The 26,900-nt window shown below is 39.1% G+C and overlaps 2 protein-coding genes across 3 annotated transcripts in view; both read right to left on the bottom strand.

The window, feature by feature from the left end:
* Positions 1 to 104: 104 nt before the first annotated feature.
* LOC126370424 (potassium/sodium hyperpolarization-activated cyclic nucleotide-gated channel 2-like) lies at positions 105 to 20,266 on the bottom strand. The gene is made up of 12 exons (XM_050015262.1): positions 20,176 to 20,266; positions 18,618 to 18,648; positions 15,347 to 15,574; positions 14,139 to 14,310; positions 13,376 to 13,490; positions 12,735 to 12,857; positions 11,556 to 11,654; positions 10,339 to 10,412; positions 9,129 to 9,246; positions 1,796 to 2,019; positions 1,033 to 1,160; positions 105 to 345 (listed from the first exon to the last, which is right to left on the bottom strand). Exons 1-12 carry the CDS (start codon positions 20,264 to 20,266, stop codon positions 231 to 233), a joined length of 1,518 nt encoding a protein of 505 aa, XP_049871219.1. The 3' UTR covers positions 105 to 230.
* LOC126370030 (cadherin-23-like) overlaps positions 19,864 to 26,900 on the bottom strand; it is a 36,935-nt gene continuing 29,898 nt past the window's right edge. For both annotated transcript variants that reach the window (XM_050014657.1, XM_050014658.1), the window contains exons 30-35: positions 26,412 to 26,521; positions 24,241 to 24,398; positions 23,696 to 23,902; positions 22,719 to 22,883; positions 22,036 to 22,150; positions 19,864 to 20,885 (exon numbers count right to left, since the gene is read on the bottom strand). In XM_050014657.1, coding sequence (XP_049870614.1) covers positions 20,784 to 20,885; positions 22,036 to 22,150; positions 22,719 to 22,883; positions 23,696 to 23,902; positions 24,241 to 24,398; positions 26,412 to 26,521 — 857 coding nt within the window. In that variant the 3' untranslated portion in view covers positions 19,864 to 20,783. The remainder of the gene's footprint in view (positions 20,886 to 22,035; positions 22,151 to 22,718; positions 22,884 to 23,695; positions 23,903 to 24,240; positions 24,399 to 26,411; positions 26,522 to 26,900) is intronic.

Raw genomic sequence — 26,900 nt, 5'->3', positions numbered from 1 at the left:
GTAGGTACCTACTTAACATAATTAAAACTAAATCTAAACTTAATACATTCTCTTAAATTATGAATTTTAAAAAACTTTAAATAAATATATAATGACATTTTCTTTAGTATTTTTTTATATTTAATTGTTGTAATTATTTGGGCAAAGGCAAGCTCAACCTTCCTTAAAATTGGAAATTAATTAAAAGATGAAACATGGGCAAAAAAAAGTACCTAATGATAAATATTATTTTAAAATGGATGTCGTTGTTTATATGCTTCATCAATAAGTACAGTTTCATGCATCCGTTTTGATGCCAACATTTCAACTCGCTCATACAGCTCTTGATAAGTCATTACAAAGTCTCTGTAATACAAAGTAAGATGTTAAATATATTTAACGAAGGTTTATACTATGAGTAATATTACAAAATATACCAAAAGTCTTCTGAATATTTTACAATGAGGTTTATTTATGGATCTTGTATTTAGGTATATTGGTGCTAATTTCTGCAAATGCCATCTAATTTTAAGTTATACCTGTCATTTTCTTATCTGTTGAAAAAGAAAGAGACAGGTAAATCGACAGGCATAAAATTTATGGAACACACCTCAATTGTAAGCAGAAATCTAAAACAACCTCCTAAAAATTTTACATCGGCCAATAACCCGACAGAATTAAGTAGACAGGACACGTCAAACGGTTTGCATACCAGCGACATACATATTTGATTCGCCCAGCTTATTCATTTATGTACTCATTCTGTCTAAAATTACTTAACAGCTGTCAATCATCCGTCCCTTTCTTTTTCGGCGGATAAGAAAATGACGGGTGTAACTTAAAGTAAAATTAAGTGGTGTTTGCAGAATCGGGGCCATTATCTTGATTATATCACAGCCTGGACACTCCATACAAAAATCTCATTCTGTGTGCCGCGTCATTGCGAGCGAGACAGTCTGCGCGCGCTCTCCCACTCCTGCTCAAGACCATTTAGTCATAAGACCCAGAGGGGGTGGGGTAAATATGAAATCCTGTGCAGGAGACTACGCTTACCGGAAGTCAGAGGCTTCAAGGCAGTACACCTGCGTAATTTCGATAGCAACGACGGTGGCGACTCGTTTGCGGTCCTTCATCAGCAACGCTACTTCCCCGAAATGCGCGCCGTCGTCAAGGTGGCACACCTGTAACCAGAATAGGCAAGAAGACAACCTAGTCAAATGAGTCAAAATTTCACTATTTCTGTTTCACATAGGAAACTACCTACCCAACTCTGGAATTTGAGAAATGCCCACGTATGACGTCATCAATTAATAAATATGGTCAATTGTCGTACTTTATTAAATAAAATAAAATAGCAATATCTATTTCTAAAATCACATTCGTAAATCAATTAAAAATTAAATGAGATTCATATTTAAAGGTAGGTACCTAGTTACCTACTGGCTTATATTTCTAGATTATCAAGCATTTTATAATTTATCTTTTACCCTATTTTTTATTTTTGCAAAGTTCCTGTGAGTTGTTAAAATACAAAAGACAAAATATTCTCGCTTGTGGTGACACTAATGGTATTTACTTGATTGGTACTTAAGTAGAATTACACCGTCTCTCTGCCTACCCCAATAGGAAGGTTGCGTGGTCTTAACTACTTAATTATATCATGGGGAGTTTTCATTAGGTATAGTACCTAACCCACCAACCAACCAACTTTCTTGTCAATTAACGTTATGGCAAGTCTGATAAGGAAAAAAAAAATGTTTTATGTAAGTAATTGAATTTTATGGAACTCCCATTATTTGACCCTACAGATACGAACCTCAGCGCCTTTCAACGAGTAAACGGCGACAGTTCCACTGGCAATGAAGTACATGCAGAGCCCTATGTCTCCAGCGCGCACCACCAGGTCGTTGGGCATGTACACAGCTGGTTTGAGACATCCCAGCACCGCGCCCACCACGCTGGCGGGCAGGCCGTCGAACAGCGATACCTTGTCGATCAGCTTGTGGCAGGTATCTAGGGTAATCTCGTTGCGAAGTTGCTCTAAGGACGATATTAGATTACTCATTGGTGATTCATATTCATATATATATTCATATTCATTTATTCCTTGTAACAACTTAACATTGTGTTGGAAATTGAAAATAAAAAATAAATAAAAACAAGCTTAAACTACATTACAATCTAAAACAACAGTGGGACTATAACTTACTTACAATATACCTAACAAACTATTACAACAAACACATACAATATCAAAATAATAATAAAAAAAAAAATCTTACACTTTAAACTTACACTAAAAACAATGTCGATGTTGTTTGTATTCCTCAACGCTGTAAAAACAATTCTCCAGCAAAAAGAGTTTAAGATTTTTACTAAATAAATTAGCGTCATCAGTAGTTTTAAATTCTTTTGGGAGGCAATTAAATAATCTGACCGCTTGATACCTTACACTTTGTTCTGCCACTTTGAATTGGGGGGCTATTGCATTCTGTAAGTCCTTTCTTCGTGTCGTCTCTCTTTTTGTTCTTTCTTCAGAACTTTCAAATCTACTCGGCCGCTTTACAAGATCAGTCAATAGGACAAGAATGAACAGACTAGGTACCGTTAAAATTCCAAGGCTGCGAAAGTATTCCTTACATGATATCCACTGAGGAATGCGCACTATTGTTCTTATTGCCCTTTTTTGTAAAATAAACGCTTTGTTTATATTATAACTATAGCTGTTACCCCAAAACTTTATACTATATCTCAGATGTGACTCTACCAAAGCATAATAAACAGTTTTCAGATGTTCCACTTTTAACTCGTCGCGTAAACTTCTCAATGCATAACAAGCAGAGCTTATCTTAGATTCCAAGCGAGAGAGTTCATCTTTCCAATTCAAAAAAGTGTCTATACGTACACCAAGAAATTTGACTGCTTCTACAGGTTTAATATCTATATTATTCAAAGCTACACATAAAGATTCTTTTTTCCTGGCAGTGGTTCTAAACAACATAACATTAGTCTTAGCTATATTTAAGGATAGGCTATTAGTGGAAAACCAGTTGTCAAACATTTGTAAGGCATAATTTGTCTTGATTTGTAATTCCTGGAAGCTTTTTGCCGAGATAATAGCATTGGTGTCATCTGCATAACTTACCACCTTAACATCGTTCAATTCACTACACATGTAATGGACGAGATCATTAGTGAAGATGTTAAAAAGTATAGGCCCCAGCACTGAGCCCTGTGGCACACCTCTTTTGACGGCGGTCAGTTTGCTTTTGTACACTATTTCTTGACCTTCAATTACATCCGCAAGTTCCACAAACTGATACCTATTAGTCAAGTAAGATTTGAAAAGATTTAGGACTTTTCCTCTGATGCCGTAATGGTAAAGTTTATCCAGCAAAATGGAATGATCAATAGTATCAAAAGCAGCTGTCAAGTCCAGGAATATGCCAACAACTCTCTCTTTCCCATTTAAACCAACCACCACGTCATCCACTAGGGTATCTATGGCTTCTATGGTGCCTATACTAGTTCGATATCCGAATTGTCGATCATTAATTATATTGTTGCTATCGAGGTGTTTTACTAATCTAACCTTAATAATTTTCTCGAAAATTTTGGATAAAATGGGCAGTAGAGAAATTGGCCTGTAATTTTTTAAATCTGTTTTTACACCTTTCTTATAAATTGGTACTACCTTTGCTATTTTCAATTGATCCGGGAACACTTCCTCCTCAAAACACTTATTATAAAAATCAGACAGAGGCGCTGCTAAAATATCAATATTGTCTTTAATAACTGATATAGGAATGTCATCATACCCAGATGACCTTTTATTTTTCATATTTCTAACAATTTTAATGATTTCAAAAGGCGTAATATACTTCCACTTCATATCACATTCGATACGTTTCTCACATTTTTCTAATATTTTTGCTGCTTCCGTTTTATCTTTCGTAACAGCTGCACCACTGCCACCATTATCAAAACAATTAGAAAACAATTCCACTATTTCTTTAGAGTCATCTATAAATCTTCCGTTCGTTTTTATGTGTATTTTTAAAGTTTTCTTTTTTCTATCCTTATTTCTATGCTTGTCGACAATCTTCCAAATAGTCCTAGGACAATTTTCTGCCTTTTTAATTAGTCTTTGCACTGCTAGTTTACGTGCACATTTAATTACACGCCTATATATCCTAATATATTTATTTTTATATTGTATTATTGATTCATCATATGCAGAATTATAACCAGTAACCAATAAGCGCTTCATTTTACTTGAGGTTTTAATGCCCTTCGTTGTCCATTGAAGATTAATACCTGTAAAATCTTTCAATTTACATCTTTTCTTACTAAAACATTTTTTGAAAATCCCACCGAATTCCAATAAAAAACCATTAACCCCGTTGCTAGTCCAGTCGTGAGACAATATACCTAATCTAAAAAGACTTGTATTAGCTGGATTAAATATTCTTCTGTCAGTAAATATAAATTCTTTTTTCCTATCTACGTATGTTTCGGGGACCGTTATATCACAAAGGAGCGCAGCATGGCCATCTGATAATCCATTATCATTCGTAGAAGTAGAGACTATCATATCTTCAGGTAAGTTTGTAATAATGTTATCTAGACAAGAATGCGCATTTCCCCTTATGAATGTCGTAGTTACTACCAGAGGTCTAAAGTTATAGCACTTTAGCAGTGTCAAAAATTCGTCTTTATACTTATCATTATTCAATAAATCGATATTAAAGTCACCACTTATAATACATCTTTTGCTAAAGAAATGTTCCAACAGCTTTTCTAGTTGATTCATAAATTCAACAAAACGAAATGTCTTGTGATTACGGTACACACAACAAACATTTAAATTATTGTCGATGTCCCTTATACCGCACACTTCAAAGTAAAGACATTTATACAACTCATTACATATAGACAGGGATTCAAAGTTACACTCATTTAGAACTAGTATTAAGCTACCACCCCGTATCATATTCTCTCTAAAGTTACTAGAAGCTAATTTATAATTGTCCATGTTAAATAATGAAATATTATTGATATTCAGAAAATGTTCAGTTATACAAACATAAAGTGGTAGTCTTTGGCCAAGAGTATTTAAAAACAAACATAATTCATCTTTTTTGGAATTTATTCCACAAATATTTTGATAAAATATAGTTATGTTAGAACTTTGTACAGGTTTATTTTTTGAGCAAGTCTCTAGTTGGTCTAAACGATTACTAAAAGTTTCCAGGTCAGTCACGAAAAAACGTATCATCCGTCTGAGTGCATACATCAAACATACGTGTAGTTGTGACTACAGAGTTACGTTCAGCATTCAATAAGTACGGTCCAGCATTATTCACTTGTATTAATTGGTTCAATTCCGTGTGACTTTTAATGTACATAATTGCTCTCCATACAGATTTACAAGTATCTACTTTAAGCATTCTACTACGCGTTCTATCATCATACAAAAATACTTCGTAACTCTCTACATGTGCCAGACAAAGACAACCCGACTTTATAATCGTGTCTACACTTTTAATTCCCTGTCGCTTACTCATTAAGTCATTTATCAAAACATTGGTGTTATTTAATTCTCTGACACCCCTTTGCATCATTTTATTAAACATATCAGTTCCATACTTTAATCCTACACCAAACAATATAATGACATAATCGTTTTTTGTGAAATTACGACATTCCCGATTACAGCTACTTAATAATTCATCAAATGACGCATGCGGTTTCAGTGTTGCAGTTACTATGAACTCATCTCCCAACAGCTTGCTTAATATTTTCCTTAAATATCTTCCGTTTTCATCCGCATAAATCATAACCCTGTTCTTCGGTGGATCTATTCCGTGTTTATCGCCCCCGAGATATTTGGTTGTCACAGCTTGCTCCTGTTGAGTTTTACAATTATCTACCTTAGTTTTATTCGAGGTCAAGATGTTGGTTTCGGCGATGCTGGAGAGGTCCTTCTGTTGTTCTGGAGTTGAGGTACAACACTGACCGAAGTCAAGCCGCTTTTTTTCCCGTTTGTCTTTTCGTAAGTTTGTGGAAGCATTCTTCTTTTCAGGTGTGACTACTGGTGATGTGCGTTTCAATGACAATGTTTCATTAGTTGATTCACTAATTTGTAATTTCTTTCTTAGCTCACGATTCTCACTCAATAATTTACGTATTTCGCCATCAGCTGCGTCAAGCTTCGTTTGCAAGGCTTGAAGCTTACATCTTATTTCTTCAATATCTTCCGAATCTAGTGCTGTCGGAATCGGGCAACTTATGTGTCGTGCTCCGTCCACGGAGTCTAATACGTTGACGTCCTCGTCATCATCTTCAGAGTCGGCTAGGGATTGGAACGAATTATAAGTAGATACGTTAACAACAGACTTCTTCCGTTGTGTGATATAATTGACAGGAGTAGTGGCGTTTTTAATTCCGAAAGTGCTTGGCAGTATCGGTGATGTTTGGAGATTTGTGGCGTTTGTTGTGGATCGGCATACGTTACATATCCATGTTTTCTTCTTTTCAGGATTACCGGCATAATAGGCATTATATAGCTTTTCTGCGATTATCGTGCACCCAACATGAAATGCCTTCCCACAGCATTGACAACATAAATAATGCCTATTTTCAATATCACCAGTACATTTACTGCATTTTAGCGCCATCTTGTGAGATGCTTAGTTGTTGGGTAGGATATTATTTCGATTTCTTCTATATTAAAATGGTTCACCAAAAATCCAATAGATGGCGTTTTTTGTGATATTACTTCTACCCTTATTATTATACTATGTAATTTTGGCGTACCCTGATATTTATTTTCTTGCACATATTTAATAATAACAAAAAATAAACTAAAAAAAGTCAAAAGAATTTAAGTAAAAAAAAAAAAAAAAAAAAGTTAGGAAAAAAAATCTATTTTTACTGAGATTCGAACCCACGACCTTTCATTCGACGCGCGCAAGTTAGTACGCTAGGCTAATCGATTGATAGAATGTGCGGTGAAATTGTCAATCATGTCAATTCATGTCTCAGCTACAGAGTTGTGGAATTGGCGGTTGATTTGAAAGCTAATTTGAAATTTTAAGTCACTGGTAGGTATATAAACAATGTTTTATTTTATTGCTATAATCACTGTTCCTCCACTTTCTGCACTCCACTGTTCGCGTTTTATTATTCACTATGTTTCTATGTAATTCAAAAGTATTTAGCAAGTCATTTAAGAAGTAAACAGGCAATTATTCACAGTTTTCATTTTACGTAATAATATTTAGATATCCACTTGTTTTTTCGCTTGGATAACACTAGTCACAAGAATTTAGAATATCTTGAACACCTTTTTAACTATTTCACACTTATACGATTAGAATTTACTTATTTACAAATAATTTAAATACGGAGCTTTTGAATTTGAATATGTACGCAACGGTGGCGCCACCTTGTCTTGATTGTAGAAGCTATCTACCAAACTTCTGTACTCCTTGTCCAGCATATTTTTTTTTTTGACGAGACTTATTCTAGGGCAAGGTTGGTGGTAAGGCTGGCAGAGGAAGACTAAGAAGGACGTAGACCGAATCGGATGACCTTAGAAAAGGTTCAGTACGATCTATTCTGAACCGGCCGGCGTGCGTGTATGGAACGATTGATGAAGCAAGAGAAGTATGTCAGGATTGGAGTAAATGGAATTCCATAGTCTCTGCATAATCCGGTGGGAAATAGGCGTGAGTTTATGTTTGTATGTACTTATTGTAGATTTGCCGCAAATGGCGTTAACTACTTGGCCGGGCAAATGGGGAGCGCTGAGAGCGCTCTCACCTGGTACAAAATTTAAGACAACAGTCCTGAGGGTGCCCAGCAGTTGGACGCGAACCTCTGATCTGGGCGTCGTCTGAGAAGATTATATTTGAAAGAATTCTTGTGGGACGATAGCGACAAGCTCTGAGTGAGGGTAATCGTCGACCACGCTGGCATGGTCGGTATCGGGGCGTCCAGCACTCATGAAAGGAGAGACATGTAAACTATATCTATATTAGGTTCAAATATATAAGTTGTCCATAAATAGCCTATATACGTCCCACTGCTGGGCACAGGCCTCCTCTCAATCAACCGGAGAGGGTATGGAGCATACTTCACCACGCTGCTCCATTGCGGGTTGGTGGAGGTGTTTTACGGCTAATAGCCGGGACCAACGGCTTAACGTGCCCTCCGAAGCACGGAACCAACTTACTTTTTCGGACAATCAGGTGATTCAAGCCTGAAAAGTCCTTACCAAACAAAGGACAGTCTCACAAAGTGATTTCGACAATGTCCCCATCGGGAATCGAACTCGGACCCGGTATGTATATAAGTTGTTAGCCACATTTATTCATGTAAATTATATTAAATTGTAGTTGAATATATGTTTATTTTATACCTATTTATATGTGTAAGTATATTGATATTCCTTACCTTACCTTATGATCCTTTATTTCAAAATTTCGTACCTATCCAAATTCCTTTCTCCATAAACGTTTCCTAAGTCTTTATCCTCTACATTCAAATCTATATTTAATGGCAAATATGCAAGTCGCATGACGCCAAAGAAGAGAAAAAAAAAGTCAAATTCAGCCCTCGCGGCACAACAGACTGTATGACGTCTAATTACGCATGTTAGGGAAAAAAACAAACTTTACGATTTTGACAAAATGTATTTAATTAACAGCCTCCGTGGTCTAGTGGTTAGAGCGTTAGGCTCACGATCTGGTGGTCCGGGTTCGATTCCCGATGGGGACGTTGTCGAAATCACTTTGTGAGACTGTCCTTTGTTTGGTAAGGACTTTTCAGGCTTGAATCACCTGATTGTCCGAAAAAGTAAGATGATTCCGTGCTTCGGAGGGCACGTTAAGCCGTTGGTCCCGGCTATTAGCCGTAAAAACACCTCCACCAACCCGCAGTGGAGCATGCTCCATACCCCCTCCGGTTGATTGAGGGGAGGCCTGTGCCCAGCAGTGGGACGTATATAGGCAGTTTATGTGGGTGTTTAATCGATCGATAATTTTTCACAATGCGCATGTTAGCCCGGCTAGGAGCGGGTGTATCACCTACTGCCTATCTCTTCGTGGCTATAGGTGCTATGTTTATGTTAAGTGGTGCTTTACCTGAGAGACAGTCCAAAGCGATGTCTTCCAAGAAGTAGCGCTCCTGGTATCTGTAGTTGTAGAAGTCGCGGACTCTTGTCTTCATCTGCAGCGGGAATTGCTTGTGTCGCATGTATTTCTGTGGGTTTTATAAACGGCATAGGATAATCATCTTGGGCCTTGGGTGGAACAGGTATACCGACCCTACGCCTACGTCACAATAAACGCGCCGCCTGCGCACCTAGAACCCTCGTGTCTCTTTTAAAAATTCTTCTTATCGTGTGGGTTGTGAGGTGGAATACCAACCTCATCGACTCTGGTGTCAGGGTTATCACTGAGCCGCCAAAGGCCCCTGACTCATGTAACGACTACATACTTACATCAGTAGTAACCGGAAACAACGGTTTGACGTGGCTTCCGAAGCACGGACCAACTTACTTTCGGACAATCAGGTGATCAGCCTGCAATGTCCTAACCAAACTAGGGATCACAAAATGATTTTTGTGTGGTTGAGTGGTTGGGTTCTTTTAGAACTATAAGTAGGTATAATAGGGTAGTTTCCAAATAGTCAAATCAGTTAATTTTTACTAAACGTCTAAACATGAAATTACTATGGAAAACCGTGACAGAATGTCGCATTTATTATTACATTTTTCTTTATTAAAATGTATAAATAAGTTAATCAAAAAGGTTGATGAGGTTGGTAATGTACCTCTCAATCCACACGATAGAGAAGAAGAAGAAGAATAAGTTAATTAGAAAAAAGCTAACGTTTTTGTCACCTTTATAGCTGTCTTTATTTAGTAAACAGAATTTAATAATTTATCTTTGACCTAGTAATCTACCCAATTTTGTTTTGATAGTATACTTATTTGAACTTGAACGCTCTATGTTTAAATCGTCTTTTAAAGATATAAAAGGGTGGTTCTTCCAACACCGGAAGTCAATATATCATTCCCGTTAGAACGCAAAATGATCCTAGAATCTTTGTCTTTTTGCAAATATCCAGAACTTAATGTATGTCTAACTTACTTGAACTTTCAAACTGGATATTTGCAAAACGGTAAAAGCGATTTGACATTTGTTGGCATTGCGCACTTAGTTTACTTTTATATGCGCAAATAAATGTCAAATACATTACATCTACTATTTTCTGTTTGCTGGTCAAATCAATACAATAACTGCTAATAAATTAGGTAGGTAGATACTATAGACAAGTATGGTCACTAACTTCCACTTGGTTCATAAGTTCTTGATATCGCATCGTAGATTTGAACTTCGTCACATAAATCTTCAGAAGTAATACTGAAATGGTAAAACAGTAAAAACGGAAAAGTTATAAAGTATGTAATCGTATGAAGTATATACCCATTGGCCTCCTATCTAACCTAAACTAATCTCAGCTTCGAGACTGCCCTCAAGATCATGTTAATGTGACAGTTCTCGTATAAAACAGAGACTTGAGCATGATCTTGAGGGCAGTCTCAGCTGAGATTCGTTTATTAATACCACCCTTAGTAACGTTGGCACGAGAGTTGTGTGCGTAGCAGCTAAAGTGTGAACAGCCATAACATCTTAATTTGAGGGAACAAATTTATTATATCTACATAACGTACCTATGCGTGCTTAATGCACTCCTTGCATCAGCACCAGAGTGTGATCTGTTTGTGAGTGAGTGGACGTATGTGTGTCGCGAGTGTCTGAGGGTCTGCGAGATGACGAATGATGTGTGAAAATTAAATATGTTTTTATATTGTTTACACCTAAGTTTCATATGACTAATTATACAGGGTGTTAGTGACATCGTAACGCACACTGAGGGGGATGATTCAGACCATGATTCTTGATATCAAGTGGAATTTTCAGTCGGAAAATTCATGTTTTTTTTTTAATTACTTATTTTCTATTCCATTACTTTTGTGACGGAAAATTCCACTTGATATCAACTCAGAATCATGGTCCCAATCATCCCTCAAAGTTTTCGTTACGATGTTACTAACAAACACCCTGTATTATTGTTTATATTGAAAGTGTCACGGCGCATTGGCGCTTCTGCACTGTAAAGTCGTGAAATGTAAATAATAAAATAAAATACGGCTCGGGCTCTTTAAAAAAAATCCTTAGCTTCTGTGAGTCTGTTTGTTTATAGTATGTCAGAGGGTAAAACATCCTTTACTTATTTGTAGGTCTTCTTCTTCTTATCGTGTGGGTTGTGAGGTGGAATACCAGCCTCATAGACCCTGGTGTCAGGGATATGATTGAGCCACTAAAGGCCCCTGACATGGCTCATGTATTACTCACTTACATCAGTAAATAGTAACCGGGACCAACGGCTTAACGTGCCTTCCGAAGCACGGACCAGCAGTGGGAAGTGTAAGGACGAGTAAATATGCACTAAACTCTTAACTTTAGGGTTCTTGAAGTCGTGTGGTGTAGGTACTCACTCACCCAATGTGTACACCATAAACCCAGAGCCGTAGAGAATGACGCATGCGTTCAACACAATTTCGACAGCAAACGTAGACTTAAACATGGAGTACCCGGTTCCTGTTTTCATTTAAAAGAAGATTGTTTGGTGTAAATGGTTTCAGGTTACAACCTAAATAAGTACCTACGTAGTTAAAACACATAATAACAGGTTCTTATCGCGTTCAAAGCAGGGATATGAGACTCCCGATATTTCGACACTGTTGCAAGTTCCACGATGACTGATGACATTGGAGTGGAGTAGCTAGATCCATAATTTTCTACGGGCAGACATATCTGTCTACCCTCTTTCTTTGCCGCTTGTTTATGTAGGTATTTGATATAGGAATGTTCGGAACCATCTGAACTCGCACCAAACTCCAATCTCATCAGTCATCCCGTGATCATGGCACTTGCAACAGTGTCGAAATATTGGGAGTCTCATATCCCTGATTTAAACGCGATAAGAACCCGTTATTATGTGTTTTAATTATGATAATGGTGCTAATTCCTGTAATCACCATCTAATTTTATTTTAAGTTATATCTGTCATTTTCTTATCCGCCGAAAAGGAAAGGGACGGGTAATCGACAAGCATAAAATTTACGGAACACACGTCAAATTTAAACACGAATCTAAAACAACCGTCTAAAAATTTTACATTGGCCAATAACCCGACAGAATTATGTTGAAAGCACACGTCATACGGTTTGCATACCAGCGAGATACCTTTTTGATTCGCCCGGGTTATTCATTCATTTACTCATTCTTCTTAAAATTAAGAGCTGTCAATCATCCGTCCCTTTCCTTTCTGGCGGATAAGAAAATGACAGGTATAACTTAAAGTAAAATTAGGTGTCTGCAGGAATCGGCGCCATTAACCGCGTAAACCTAAAACAACGTATACCTACATAGGTTAGTAACCGATGCTACTGTAATCATGTTTTAACACGCATATTCTAAGATTCATCTAGGTAAACCTCCTTACTTGGGATAAGGTTTAGAGTTGAGTTCGAGGTCTTTCAACGTCGCCTCAATTGGGTCCTGTACTAGGTTCAAGATAAATGATTCTGTAGTTAATGCCATCTGCGGCAAATCTACAATAAGTAAGTCACGTTAAAAAAAAATAATTTATCATTAAATACTCGTAAGAGTACTTACCAAAAAATGCGGCACAAGAAACGAAAATGGCCTTCTGATAGCGAAATGACGCACTGCACAGGGTGAGGTCCCCTCGCTGTTGCACTAAAAACAGGCAATAGCCTTCAGGCTTCTTCCCAAGCCCTGGAAAATACATTTATTTGAAGGTTTCAAATAAAGAAAAAACTTGACAATGAGAGACTTTCATTCAGCAATCATTTCGTACATGTACGCACGCACGACGGTTCATTCTTTCAAATATTTTTCCTCTCAGCCGAGCCGAGCCGGGGTTCGCGTCCAACGGGGCACCCTCAGGCCTGTTGTCTTAAACGTTGTACCGGGAGAGCCTTCAGCGTTCCCCATTTGTCCGGCCAAGTAGTTAATGCCATCTGCGGCAAATCTACAATAAGTTACGTCAAAAAAAGGCTGTACAACGTTTAAGACAACAGGCCTGAGAGTGCCCAGTTGGGCGCGAACCTCGGCTCAGGGCGTCGTCTGAGGAAGAATATTTGAAAGAATTTATCGACCCTGGCGGGTCGATAGCGATAAGCGCTGATTGTGGGAAATCGTCATCAGGTAACCTTTGCCAGCCATACCACCAACCTAAACTACAACTACTGCTACTACACTACTACACTATTACCAGTAGGTACTGAACTTACAATAAAAGTGGAACAGTGGTGCTAAGTACAGTACACAGCTGCACCAATGCATTGAAACGGCGAACATGAGCGAATGACGCGAACACCGTTGCCAAATATAGGACATCTTGAAAATCTGGAATTTCATCATGGTTTTAAGGATCCGTACTTAAAAGAGATTAACTACTTACCTAAGCCTAAAATATTTAGTCTGATATATCCGACGGATAGACATATCCGATCTTTAAATCTGTATTGTTGAACAGTCTTGTAAAACGAAGATTAAAAAAATAATAAAGGATTAAAATATAGAGTGTTAGTGACATCGTAACGAAAAGTTTGATGGTTGATTCAGACCATGATTCTCAGTTGATATCAAGTGGAATTTTCCGTCGCAAATGTATGGAACTGAAAATAATTATAAAAATCACTAAAATTTTCATGAATTTTCCGACAGGAAATTCCACTTTATATCAACTCAGAATCATGGTCTGAATCCTCCCCCTCAGTATTTGAAGCTCATTATTCTTAGTTAATATCAAGTGGAATTTTCCATCGCAAAAGTGCAAAATTGAAAATAATTAAGAAAAAAAAAAACAAAAAGGTCATGAATTTTGCGACGGAAAATTCCACTTGATATTGACTAGTTTAGAATCATGGTCTGAATCATCCCCCTTAGTATTCATTAGGATGTAACTAACTCCCTACATAGTCCGTGTCGTGAAAGAAGTCAGAGGAAAACCTATATTAAGGTACTTAAGTAAAAAAAAAGTCAAAAACATACCTGTGTAAAAACCTTGAAATCATTAAGTATGGTGAAAAGACGAGCGCAGCGTATACACGGTAGAAGACGGAAGAACATTTGATGCCTCAACCCTAGTGAGATCCAGGGTATCGTGTATGCGAGAGGCAGGCAGGAGGCAAGGTCGATCAGAAACCAGCGGCAGAAATACCGGCTGGAACAGACAGACGTTGAGTTGACTCAGAATACATAACTGCTGGGCACAGGCCTACCCTCAATCAACCGGAGGGGAGCATATACTCCACCACGCTGCTCCACTGCAGGTTGGCGGGACCAACGGCTTAGCGTGCCTTCCTGCCTTCCGAACCACGGAATCATGTTAGTTTTTCGGACAATCAGGTGATTCAAGCCAGCAATGTTCTTACCAAACAAAGGACAGTCTCACAAAGTGATTTCGACGATGTCCACATCGGGTATCGTACCTAGACTTCCAGATCGTGAACCCAACGCTCTCGAACCACAAGACCATGTCAGGCGTCCTTGCTGGCTCAATAATAGCCCTGACACCAGAGTTGCTGAGGTTGGTAGTCCACCTCACAACCAACAAGATAGAAGTTGTCTTCTAATTGAGGATCTGCCTGATTACGGGCGCGTCTTTACTCTTTTCGTACTTAGTAGGTAGGTACGTATAAAAAAAATGCTCAATTTAAAGCTAAAAACGCGGGCCTTTTAAAAAAATCTGCCTAAAATTGATGTCAAGTAGCAATATTGCTTTTTTACATGAATTGCTTCGATGTGGCCATTTTAACCCCCCAGGAATCAGCACAATTAGTTCTCATCCCCAAGTTTGTATGTATTTCATTAAATCACATTCGAAGTGGTTTTCTTTTACAAAACCTCGAATTCTTTCAATTCATTTCTATCCGGGATAAGATGAGTCCTCAAATTTTCACCGGGATTGAAACTAGCTTGTTTACTTTACGATTTTTATAATTTTGTTAACAAAACCCACACCCAAATGTGTTTTCTCACAAGGCGCTTACATGGTTTTCACCATGGTATAAGAAAACTTAATTTTCAATAAGTAATAAAATTGACGTCCTTGGACCTTGGAGATACCAATTTAATGGTAACACAGTGGTAACACATACGTCATCAAAGGGTTAGCAATGGCGGCTTGTTATAGGATCGAGCATATCTGGTCTTCTTATACCATGGTTTTCACTATAAGACAACGATATGGACCTCACCATGCAATTCTGCTTCTGCTCAAGACGATATGCTTGTCGTTTTTATCCAAGTAGCCAATGTTCAACTTGAGAATGATATCAAAGAAGCACACGATTTGCAAGGCCAGTATAACATGGTCCAGGTCTGCATGTTCCGGAGGCTCGGTGGGCAGGATGTACGAGAAACGTAGCGGCGCAACGATGATATATAGGAGGTTAAACAACACCATGGCGGTGCTCCAAATCAGGCTGAGGAGAAAACGCACATAAAGTTCACCTTTTTTTTTGAAGTGACTTATTGTAGATTTGCCGCAGATGGCATTAACTAAGTAGTTAATGCCATCTGCATCCGATACATCCATAATGCCGGCCAAGTTGCCGGAAAAATGAGGAGCGCTGAAGGCTCTCACCCGGTACAACGTTTAAGACAACAGGCCTGAGGGTGCCCAGTCGGGCGCGAACCTCGTCTCAGGGCGTCGTCTGAGAGGAAAAATATTTGAAAGAATTAATCGACCCTAGTGGGTCGATAGCGATAAGCGCTGAATAAGGGAAAACGTCGACCACGCCGGCGGGGTCGGTATCGGGGTCCTGAAGTGTTTGGTGTCGCGAGCTGATTGGCTGCCTCTATGGCTAGAGTAATCGGGTCGTCGGGATCGTATATTACGCCCTTCGGACGCCGATACTTTTCAGTACCGTCCCTAAGCGGAATGTATTTGGAAGCCGCAACTACCAGGGGATTAGGGTGGTGCGGAGCAGAATCGAAAAAACGTTTTGAAGCTAATTTGAGCCATTGGGCAATGGTTGGCAGAATAAAGTTCACCATGAACACAGCCCGGACACTTCCTACAAAAATTTTACGCAGACTCTATCTACACATTGACGTTATCGTACACGGGCATCTTGTGTGTGACGTCTGACGCCCGTACGTTTGAAGACTAAAGTAAAACTGCTTGTGGGGAGCGGAGAGTTGCGGTTCTATACGTTGTATTATTCCTTATTCTATGCCGGAAATCTAGGAAGAGTCACACATACACACTGTACGTAAAGACTCAGAGACTATGGAATACCATTTGTTTGGATCCTGACACACTTCCCCTGCCTCTTCCAAATTTATCAATCGTTTCATATACGCACGCCGGTTCAGAGTACTGAACCTTTTCTATGGACATCTCCAATTTGGTCTATGTATGTTCTTCTAGGTCTTCTCCCGCAACTCCTACTTACCAGTAATATTCGCCTTCTGTACCGCTTTCATAATCCTATTAATCCTTCATCCGCTCTACGTGTCCAACCCCAGGTTAACATTTCAAGAATCATAGAATAAGAACAATTTATAAAAACATTTACTTACACCGATTACTCTGACCATAGAGGCGGTTAAACACTTCAGGACCCCGATTTTCCTCATTCAGGGCTTATCGCTCTTATTAACCCACTAGATTCGATTATAATCCTATCAGAGGACACCCTGAGTCGAGGTTCTCGCCCGTCTAGGCACTCTCAGGCCTGTTGTCTTAAATTTTGTACCCCATTTGCCCGGCCATGTAGTTAATGCCTTTTGCGGTAAATCTACAACAAGTCACGTCAAAAAAATCAAACTAAAGAGTGTTCACCTGAACAAACTGTAAGGATGGATGACCCATTTCCCGCCTTCAGCTATTTGCCTCTGCCTCTCAGCCACGATGGCGGGGTAGCTCACGAATCGACTCCACGAACACGGGTGCGTTACAGCAATAAGGGTAGATTTCCTCAAATCGTGACAGGGCGCTCTTTTTCCGTTCTGCTTCGGAATCATGCTTTCGGAACCTAAAAATTCACAACTAAAACTCCCGACTACGTAGGTATATTTCTCAACCCAATTGGGATAGTTAGAGATACATCCATCGCATTATGTAAGAAGGTATCCCCATCACTATACGCGATATGTTGATGCTTCACTACATTTTGCTTGTAAGTACTTTAGTTATTTTCCGTTGGAAATACGTTTAAACTGCCTCCAATCTGCGTACCTCAGGTTTGTTTTCTTAAATTTTGTACCCCTGAGCCCTCAGCGCTCCCCATTTGCCCGGCCAAGTAGTTAATGTCATCTGCGGAAAATCTACAGTTAGTCACGTCAAAGTACTTTGGTTACTCTATCATCAATTTGCCCAAACTTGGCCGCACCATCCGCAAACGTTATGCTTTAGACGATATGACGGGTATTGCCGGCACATTATAATCTGCCTAGGCAAATCTTGAACGGCGTATTTTAACGATCAGCCTACAGTATCACAGTCAGAGCTACTTACATACATAAGGTCACTTTTCCCGTTAGGGTAGGCAGTGATCACGAAATTCCACTTACTATGATTCTCACCCACAACTTTCGCTTCTTCCACTCATTGGCGGCCCTAGGGCGCACAGTGGGCTAATTATGAAGCTTCATAGACTTAGTGGCTCACGAAAATCAAGTGTGCACTAATGAATCAAAGTTTCTTTCTGGCTGAAATCTTAAGAACTAGTACCTAATAAAAATTAAAAATCTCTTTGTTTCCATACAAAATAAACTAAAAAACACAAATAACTCATGAAATAATAGCTTTATCAAAAAATGGCAAGTAACATAATATGTTGCTATAATTATATGTTGCTACACGATGACGTGATTCGTTTTTAAACGGTTTTATTCATAATTTGATAAGCCCAATTTATCTAAATAAACTTTTAAAATACCTAAATTACCTAAATAAACTTTTTTATTATTAATACTTGATTTTCATGAGTCGCTAAGTCTATGAAAATCAAGTCTTAATTTTCAGCCCAATGTGGGACGGTGCGAAAGCGCACCGGGCACCGAAATAGGGGGAGAGGGCGTCAAATCAACCAAGACTGGTCTATTCTCTTTTATGCTTGTAGCTCGTCGTTATGCTCGCCGGATTAGAGTACTCTGGCCTTTCTATCTTCTTCTTCTATCGTGTGGGTTATGAGGTGAATTACCAACCTCATCAATCCTGGAGTCAGGGTTATTATTGAGCCGCCAAAGGCCCCTGACATGGCTCATATAACGATTACTCACTTACATCAGTAAGTAGTAACCGGGACCACCGACTTAACGTGCCTTCCGAAGCACGGATCATCTTACTTCCAGACAATCAGGTGATCAGCCTGTAATGTCCTAACCAAACTGGGGATCACAAAGATGATTTTTGTGATATGTCCCCACCGGGATTCGAACCTGGGACCTCCGGATCGTGAGCTCAACGCTCAACCACTGGACCACAGAGGCCTTTCTATAAAACACCAAGTTACTTACCCAAATTTAAAGCACAGGCATGCTTCTTCGGCTGTCGTCGTCGTGGCATTTTGAAAAGAGTTTTCAGTAACGTATTATTTTCAGTTTCACTAGATTGGCCTCAGAACAATAACTGGAGAATACAAATACGTATTTCACTCATGTATAATTATTACAGTTGAATGTAATAATTATAATACACTGTATTTCATTAACTGTCAATTGACAATCTGTTTTGATGAATGATATTTTACTTCGTCTAAGTAGAACACAGACCCATTTGGCCCCGATTCCTGCAGACACATCCTAATTTTATTTTAAATTATACTTGTCATTTTCTTATCCGCCGCAAAGGACGGATGAGTCACAACTGTTACTTTTAAAATGATTAAATAACACGGCCGAATAAAATAGGCTTCTCGCTCCGTTTGACGTGTGACAACTTAATTCTGTCCGGTTATTGGCCAATATAAAATTTTGGAAGGGATTTTTAATCTACCTAAAATTGACGCGTGTTCTATAAATATTATGCTCGCCGATTACCCGTCCCTTTCTTTTTCAGCCGAAAAGAAAATTACAGGTAAACTAAATTAGATGGTATGTTTTGCTTCGGAATCATGCCTTCGGTACCTAAACATTTTAATACAACATAAGCTCACGACTATATTCCCAATTGGGGTAGTCAGAGATACCTACATCCACCGCAATAGTATATAGGGTGTTAGAGTTAGATACCAGCTACTGCAATTAATTATGATGGGCAAAATTGAAGGGAGAAGACGTCGAGGGAGGAGGAAGAAGTCGTGGCTGCGGAACATCCGCGAATGGACCGGCGTTACAACCGTAGAACAGCTGTTTCGTCTTGCTTCTGACAGAGAAGAGTTCTCAAAGCTGACGGCCAACGTCCAGTAATGGACAGGCACTGGAAGAAGAAGAAGAAGAAGGCATTTTCTGTCGCAAAAGTATGGAGCAAAAAATAATTAAAAAAAAACACTAAGAATTTTCCGACAGGAAATTCCACATGATATCAACTCAGAATTTTGGTCTGAATCATCCCCCTCACTATTCGTTATGGTGGCTTGGACGGGGTGTAAATGACATCGTAACGAATACTGAGAGGGATGATTCAGCTCATAATTCTGAGTTAATATCAAGTTGAATTTTACATCGCAAAAGTATAGAATTGAAAATAATTTATAAAAACTAAAAAGAAACATGATTTTTTAGCCTGTGTAATAGATATCCCAAAATAAAACTAGTAAGTAAGTATTTAGTAAAACAATATTCTTAATTATATTGTTTGCGTAATTTATATAAAATAAGTATACATATTTACAACTGAGTATTTACTAAAGTAAGTTAAGTCACAGAATAACATAATTATGGCTTCCTGTTATTTACATGTTGCTTCGCTGATATTTGTAATTTCTTAGTTTGTATAAATAATAAATAGGTAAGTATGTATCATCAGCCGTATGACGCCCACTGCGCGCCCAAGTATGTATATTACGTGTTAATCCCTATAGCTTTACGGGTAAGCACATACTTTTAATGTTCACAATACCACGTATAAAAGTACCTAGGATTTTTGTAGTGGTGCCGATCGATACGCCACTATCGGTTAATAATAGATAGTCTATCGATAGCATGGCGATAGCAAGACCGGTCATTTCCGGAATAGGTCAATCGATAATATCGAAACTGTCGATAGTATAGATACCTACTATAGATAGCTCAGAATGTGACAATACTATCGATTGAGTATTGATGTTCGACAATAACAAAGTATCGATACTATCGATGGTATCGATATTATTGATGTTCTAAGCAACAATATTATCGATAGTATTGATACTATCACAATTTTTTTGCAACTTGGCAACGCCCTCTAACCCATTACCCACATCTTAGTGTTAAACAGCGATTAACCTTAGTATTTACACACCCCGGACACTTCACACAAAACACAACGTTTTACACAGACACTTCACATTGACGTTATTGTACACGCGCATCAGTTTTTGTGGTGTTTGACGCCCATATTGAAGACTAAACTATGTCCGAGGGGAGTGAGGTAAACCTAGCTCAGGCGTTGGTGGGGAGCGAAGAGTTGCCGTTCTATATGTAATATTATTCCTTATTCTATGGTATTTCATTTATTATCTTATTTATAAAAGCGTGTCTAGTCTATGGTCGCATGCGCCTGTTAGTGAACTCCGCGCTAAAAGGGCTGGTGTTGAAACCGAAGTTGTTGCTACTGTGTGCAATAGGCGCATCGTTCCCGCGTGGCTGAAAGAAAAAACACTAATTAGGTCATGGCATAGAGTAACAATCTCTTCTTCTCTCGTGTGGGTTATGAATGAGGTGGAGTACCAACCTCATCAACACTGGTGTCAGGGTTACTATTGAGCCGACAAAAACCCTGACATGGCTCATGTAACGACTACTTACGTACCTCAATAAGTAGTAACTGGGACCTTAACGTGGCTTCCGAAGCATGGATCATCTCTTTCGGGACAATCAGGTGATCAGCCGGTAATGTCCTAACCAAACTAGGAACCATAAACTAATTTTTGTGATATGTCCCACCGGGAATCGAACCCCGGACCTTCGTGATCGTGAGCCCAACGCTCAACCACTGGACCACAGAGGTCGTTAGAATAACAATAAACATTAAGTACTTACTATGTACCTATAGAAAATCATAAAGATAATGATTGTCGAATTTGTTTTCGAATTCACGTTTAGATCGTAAATGATTATCATGTGTTTAGCGGTGAAGGAAAACATCGTGAACCCACATTCCCGAGAAATGCATTTTCGGTGGTTTGTGGCCTAACCTGTATTGGTCTGGTTTTGCCTTCGCGGGTAAAAGGTCAGACAGGCAGTCGCTTCTGTAAAAAACCGGACCTGTCAAATCTTCAGGTTAGGAAAGCAGACCCTGTGTGAAACGGGATAATGCTAGGAAGATGGTGACTTACTATGTGCCTATTGAAGGGACATTCGAGCGACAATCCGAGCTATCTGACCATACCGACCCGCGATTTTCGCTACCGGATCGGCTGTCCATATAAAATAAATAAAATAGGTATGACGAAATCGTAGCCCTGGGGGACTGGAGACTTTAGCTGATGGCTTCCCTTTCATCTTCATCTTTCGCGTAGGTTTAAAACCTACGTCGATTGACCGACATCACTAACTTTGGAGTCAGTTATATTAGCGACCTCACCGCGGCTTGGTCGACGATTTCTCTCATTCAGCGCTTTTCGCTGTCACCCCACTAGGGTCAATTAATTATTTCAAATATTAATCCTCTCAGATGTCGCCCAACTGTGCACCCCCAGGCTTTGTTCCGGGTGAGAGCCCTAAGAGCTTCCCATTTGTCCGACCAAGTAGTTGTTACTAAAATAAGTCACGTCAAAAAAAAAAAACAACTTACCGTGCGGTCGCTAAAGGCGGCGTGAGCGGATTCCGAGTCCTCAGGCGGGAAATAGTCGCTCTTGAATTGTGGTAGATCCTCGATGCCGATCAGATCAGACTCGTCAGATGTGTCACTGCAAATGGAAGGTTAGAGAAAGGGTGTTAAAATCGCAACACGTACTACATGTAATAGATGTGGTATATTAAAATTCTGAGAACGGATCACAAGTCACTACTATCAGTTCGAGTCAACTTCTAAAGAGATAGTAGCCGTGACATTTTCGATCATATAAAACGGGGTGGTTAGTGGCATCGTAACGAATATTGAGGGAGATCATTCAGACCATGATTCTGAGTTAATATTAAATGGAATTTTCCGTCGAAAAATTCACGATTCTTTTTAGTATGTTTTCATTTTTGCGATGGAAAATTCCACTTATAACCATGATTTTTTTGTGTATTTATTTTAAATTTATTTTCAATTCTACACTTTTGAGATGAAAATTTTCACTTTATATTAACTCAGAATAATGATCTGAATCATTCCCCTCAGTATTCGTACGTACACCCCGTACAAATACGTACATGTAGCTACACAAATACGTACGGATGTTAGTGATACCGTAACTGAGACCGGGATGATTCAGACAACATGAGCAGTTCTTATTTGCGCTGTAAGCATTTTACTGCTGGTGAACTGACCTGATGGCATCGAAATCCGGGGCCTTGATTTGTTCGTTCCAGATGGGGTTGGAGCCTTCGATAGCGTGTTTGTTGGTTCCTGGGGCCGCTATCCCCACTCGGTTCAGCCCCGAATCCACCGAGCCGTATTTCGTCATCGACAGTGCTTCCAAACGGCGGTTCAGACTGGAAACAAACATCTGGGGGGTTAAAATGGCCACATCGAAACAATTCATCCAAGAAAGCAATATAGCAATTTGACATTTGCGCATATAAAAGTAAGTGCGCAATGCGAACAAATGTCAAAAACCGATATTGCTTTCTTAGATGAATTATTTTGATGTGGCCATTTTAATTACCTATTTATTACTCAGTATAAGCTGAGAATATGTACCTAGTATTACTGTAGTCAACAACATAATTCAACATAAAACAAGACTTCTTACAGGTTTATTGCATAAGTCTGCCTTGGAATAATATACCTTACCTTAATAAACCTAAAAACTTACCTACATGTATTATAGAACATAAAATCCATCACAAGAATCCATGCAGCCACTTGAACCAATAATGTTCATAAACAGATAAAATGAACACGCACGCGCGCCCTTTCCCAAGATTTCACTGCGCACACTACACACACCATCTGCTTGAACATAAAATACCTCAAAATCCTATGCCCGAATCAGCTCTTGTCGGTGTAGCATTCTTCATGTTACTTTTTAGGGAAAAATAGAGCAGTGGTTTTCCTCTTGCCTTCCGCCCCGCAGTACCCTGTATGATGCGAGTGGAATGGCGCAGTCTAGTCTATAGTCTATATAGCCAGATTAGTCTATTTCAAAGCGAGGACTCCTCTCCTCCGTCTGAATAGTACTGTCAGTTACTGCTGCTCTCTGTCAGGTTCCAGGTTAAAGTCCCTGCCCGAATATCCTTTCAAAATCCAAAACCCATTGTATAACTAGGTTAATAATTACGTCAGAAAATAAAAGAATACTTACGCTCGGGTCCTCACGATGAATGTGATGAGCAGAATAAGGCACAGGAAGGCAAGGATGGCTGACAACCCGGCTAGCACATAGATGGTGATCTGCACGCCGGCAGTGCCGAGATCAGGGCTGACCCCCGTCACCAGGTCGTTCAGGACCAACAGCCGTTGGTTCAACACACCTTGGACGGAGCGCAGCAGCTGAGTGTCACTGCGAAGCCTTTAAAGGGAAAATAAAAGAATATTACGCACAACTTAAAATTTTTGTTAAAGAAAAAACCCTGGATTTCAAAATCCGTAATAACTCTGTTCGGAAAACGGTATGCGCTTTTATCGTAGTGTCCGTGGTTCGAATTCCGGCTCGGGCTCTAAACCAGTGAATTCATATTTTAACGTTAACGTGCACGTGGATCTGTGTGTGTAACGTCTGATGCCCATACGATTGAAGACTAAAGTAAGACCGAGGGGGGGTGAGGAAGAGAGTAAACCTAGCTCAGTCGCTGCGGAGAGTTGCCATTTTAACGTATTTAATCCTTATTAGGCTTAAGGTTAACTCACTCTTCAATACTGTCGGCGCTCACAGGGATGTTATCCTGTATGAAGTGAGCATGGACTTCCGCCATGGCCTCCTGAATCACCCCGGCGTCGTTGGTGCCCGGCAGCACCTGATCTATATTGCAGGTCATGTTGAAGCCAACGCTGAACGTTTCTGCGATCTGAAATAACGTGCTTGAGTTAGTTATAGTATGGCTTCAGGCTGTCCGAATGATGTGCCCTACAGGGATAATGTCCTCGTGTAGTCATGTCCTGGGGGGTTAAAAAGGCCACATGGACCCATGGACCCAATTCATCTAAAAAAATGGCCTCTCTGGTCCAGTGGTGAGCATTGGGCTCACAATCCGGAGGTCCCGGGTTCGAAACCCGGTTGGGACATATCACAAAAATCACTTTGTGATCCCTAGTTTGGTTAGGACATTACAGGTTGATCACCTGATTGTCCGAAAGTAAGATGATCCGTGCCTCAGAAGGCATGTTAAGCCGTTGGTCCCGGTTACTACTTACTTACTGATGTAAGTGAGTAAACGTTACATGAGCCATGTCAGGGGCTTTTGGCGGCTCATAACCCTGACACCAGGGTTGACGAGGTCGGTTCACCTCAAAATCCACACGATAGAAGAAGATCTAAAAAAGTAATAACGCAGTTTGACATTTTCGTATGTAAAAGTGCGCAATGTCAAATTCAAAAACATTCTGTATTATTTCTGTTTTTTTTTGTTCTGTTTTTGTATTATTATTCTGTGTTAGGTATTTTGTGTGTACTATTTATATAAGTAGGTATATATGCTAGGTTATGTATATAGGTTAGGTATATAATGGCCCCGATTCCTGCAGACACCGCCTAATTTTATTTTAGGTTATATCCGTCATTTTCATATCCGTCGAAAAGGAAAGGGACGGATGATTCACAGCTCTTAATTTTAGGAAGAATGAGTAAATTAATGTGTCGGGTTATTGACTGACGTAAAATTTTTAGACGGTTGGTTTAGATTTGTGCTTAAAATTGACGTGTGTTCCATAAATTTTATGCTTGTCGATTACCCGTCCCTTTCCTTTTCGGCGGATAAGAAAAGGACAGATATAACTTAAAATAAAATTAGATGGTATTTACAGGAATTAGCACCATTATATTTGTAAGTATGTTATATATTTATTTGTATGTATTTGTTGTTAAGTTGTATGCATAGTTTGTACCCGCAATCTTTCATTTTTTTTTTTACCTTTTTCCTCACCTTATGGTTGTCTGGAAGAAATCGCTTTAACGATAAGGCCGCCATTTGCCATGTACTTAGTTAAGAGACTTTTTGTAATTATTTCTTTTTATTTTGGTGCAATAAAGTGTATTTGTATTGTATTGTATTGTCTGTATTCGGTAAGTATCATAGTTACACCTTGCATCGTAATTTTTTACATAACGAACGTCTCATCCGCCGAAAACTACTTCACAACGTGTATAGCCGAAGAAAAGAAGCTGCAAGAAAAACCTCGGGACAGGGCTCTAGACGTTTTTACGGACGTAGTTTGGCTGCCTAAAATCAGTTCCCAGACAGTTAATATCATGCATTTATATCTTCTAAATAATCACTAGCTTAAAATAACCTTTTTTTACTAAATTTCTGTTTAATTACTGTCTTAAAACTGTTTAAAAAACTGTCAAATAGCAATCATGGTTTTTTAGATGAATTGCTTCAATGTGGCCTCTTTAAACTCACCCAGCTGTTGTGACGGAAATGTTTTTAAGAATCTGTGGTTGGCTCTAGCATATTATATTGCGTCTGTAAAAGCGACCGCAGCGCAATGGAGTGTTGACATTTGCGAATCTATGTCAACTCGCCGTCTCGGCGCGAATTCGCAAAGTTTCCGCTTATTGTAAATTTGCCACAGGTTTGGCAATTCGGCGGCACTCGGTGAAACATCCCGCTTCATAAGATATCCAGATATGGTGAAGGCTGAGCAAGCTACGTAATAAACTTCGTGCTGCAGTGGGGGTAAGACATTATCTTAAACCCGAAGGTGATCTTAAGACCGACTTCAATACTTACTTCAATATTACTTATTATTTTCCTTACTTATTTTCCAATAAAATTGATGATGGTGATCATCATCATCCGACGATAAAATATAGACTTACAAACTTTACTTGTTTCTTTTTTTTTATTTTTTGTACTTACAAAGTCTCTGTTACTCTCAACCGTCTCCACATCGTTCAGGAATATGAAGGACACCCTATTTTGGGATGAAATGAGGTAGACTTTCACCTCTGCCGTATCTGTCTTCTCATCTGGAATAAGTAAGAATATAAAATAAGTACTCACTGATTTTTGTGTTTGGAAATTTTACATTCTTCAGGAAATTAATCTTGAATAAGGTAGTAAGTATTGTCTTTGGTTCCTTGATCACCTAGCTATGTGGCTATTATGTTACAGAGGTCTAATATTTACATTTCCGAATCCGAATCGAATCCTTTTGGTTAAAAACTTGGAAGTGACTCATCATCATCATCTCCCTAGCCTTATCCTGTACTTCACAGGGTCCGCTTGCCTAACCTGAAGATTTGACAAGTCCGGTTTTTAAAGAAGCGAAAGGTAAGACAGGCATGTCTTACCTTCCAACCAGGGAAAACCAGCCCAATACAGATTAGGTCACATACCTTCGAAAAT

The sequence above is a fragment of the Pectinophora gossypiella genome, chromosome 10 (assembly GCF_024362695.1).
Source record: "Pectinophora gossypiella chromosome 10, ilPecGoss1.1, whole genome shotgun sequence".
Taxonomy (NCBI): Eukaryota; Metazoa; Arthropoda; class Insecta; order Lepidoptera; family Gelechiidae; genus Pectinophora; species Pectinophora gossypiella.
This window is presented reverse-complemented; position numbering and strand designations above follow the sequence as displayed.

Excerpts from the sequence above, each read along its gene's own strand:
- LOC126370424 (XM_050015262.1), bottom strand. The coding sequence starts at position 20,266 with ATGACCGGTCTTGCTATCGCCATGCTATCGATAGACTATCTATTATTA. Across the intron at positions 18,649-20,175 it reads CACCACTACAAAAATCCTAG|CCGAAGAAGCATGCCTGTGC; the intron begins GTACTTTTATAC and ends CGACGACGACAG. Across the intron at positions 10,413-11,555 it reads GTTTATGGTGTACACATTGG|TATTACTTCTGAAGATTTAT; the intron begins GTGAGTGAGTAC and ends TTACCATTTCAG.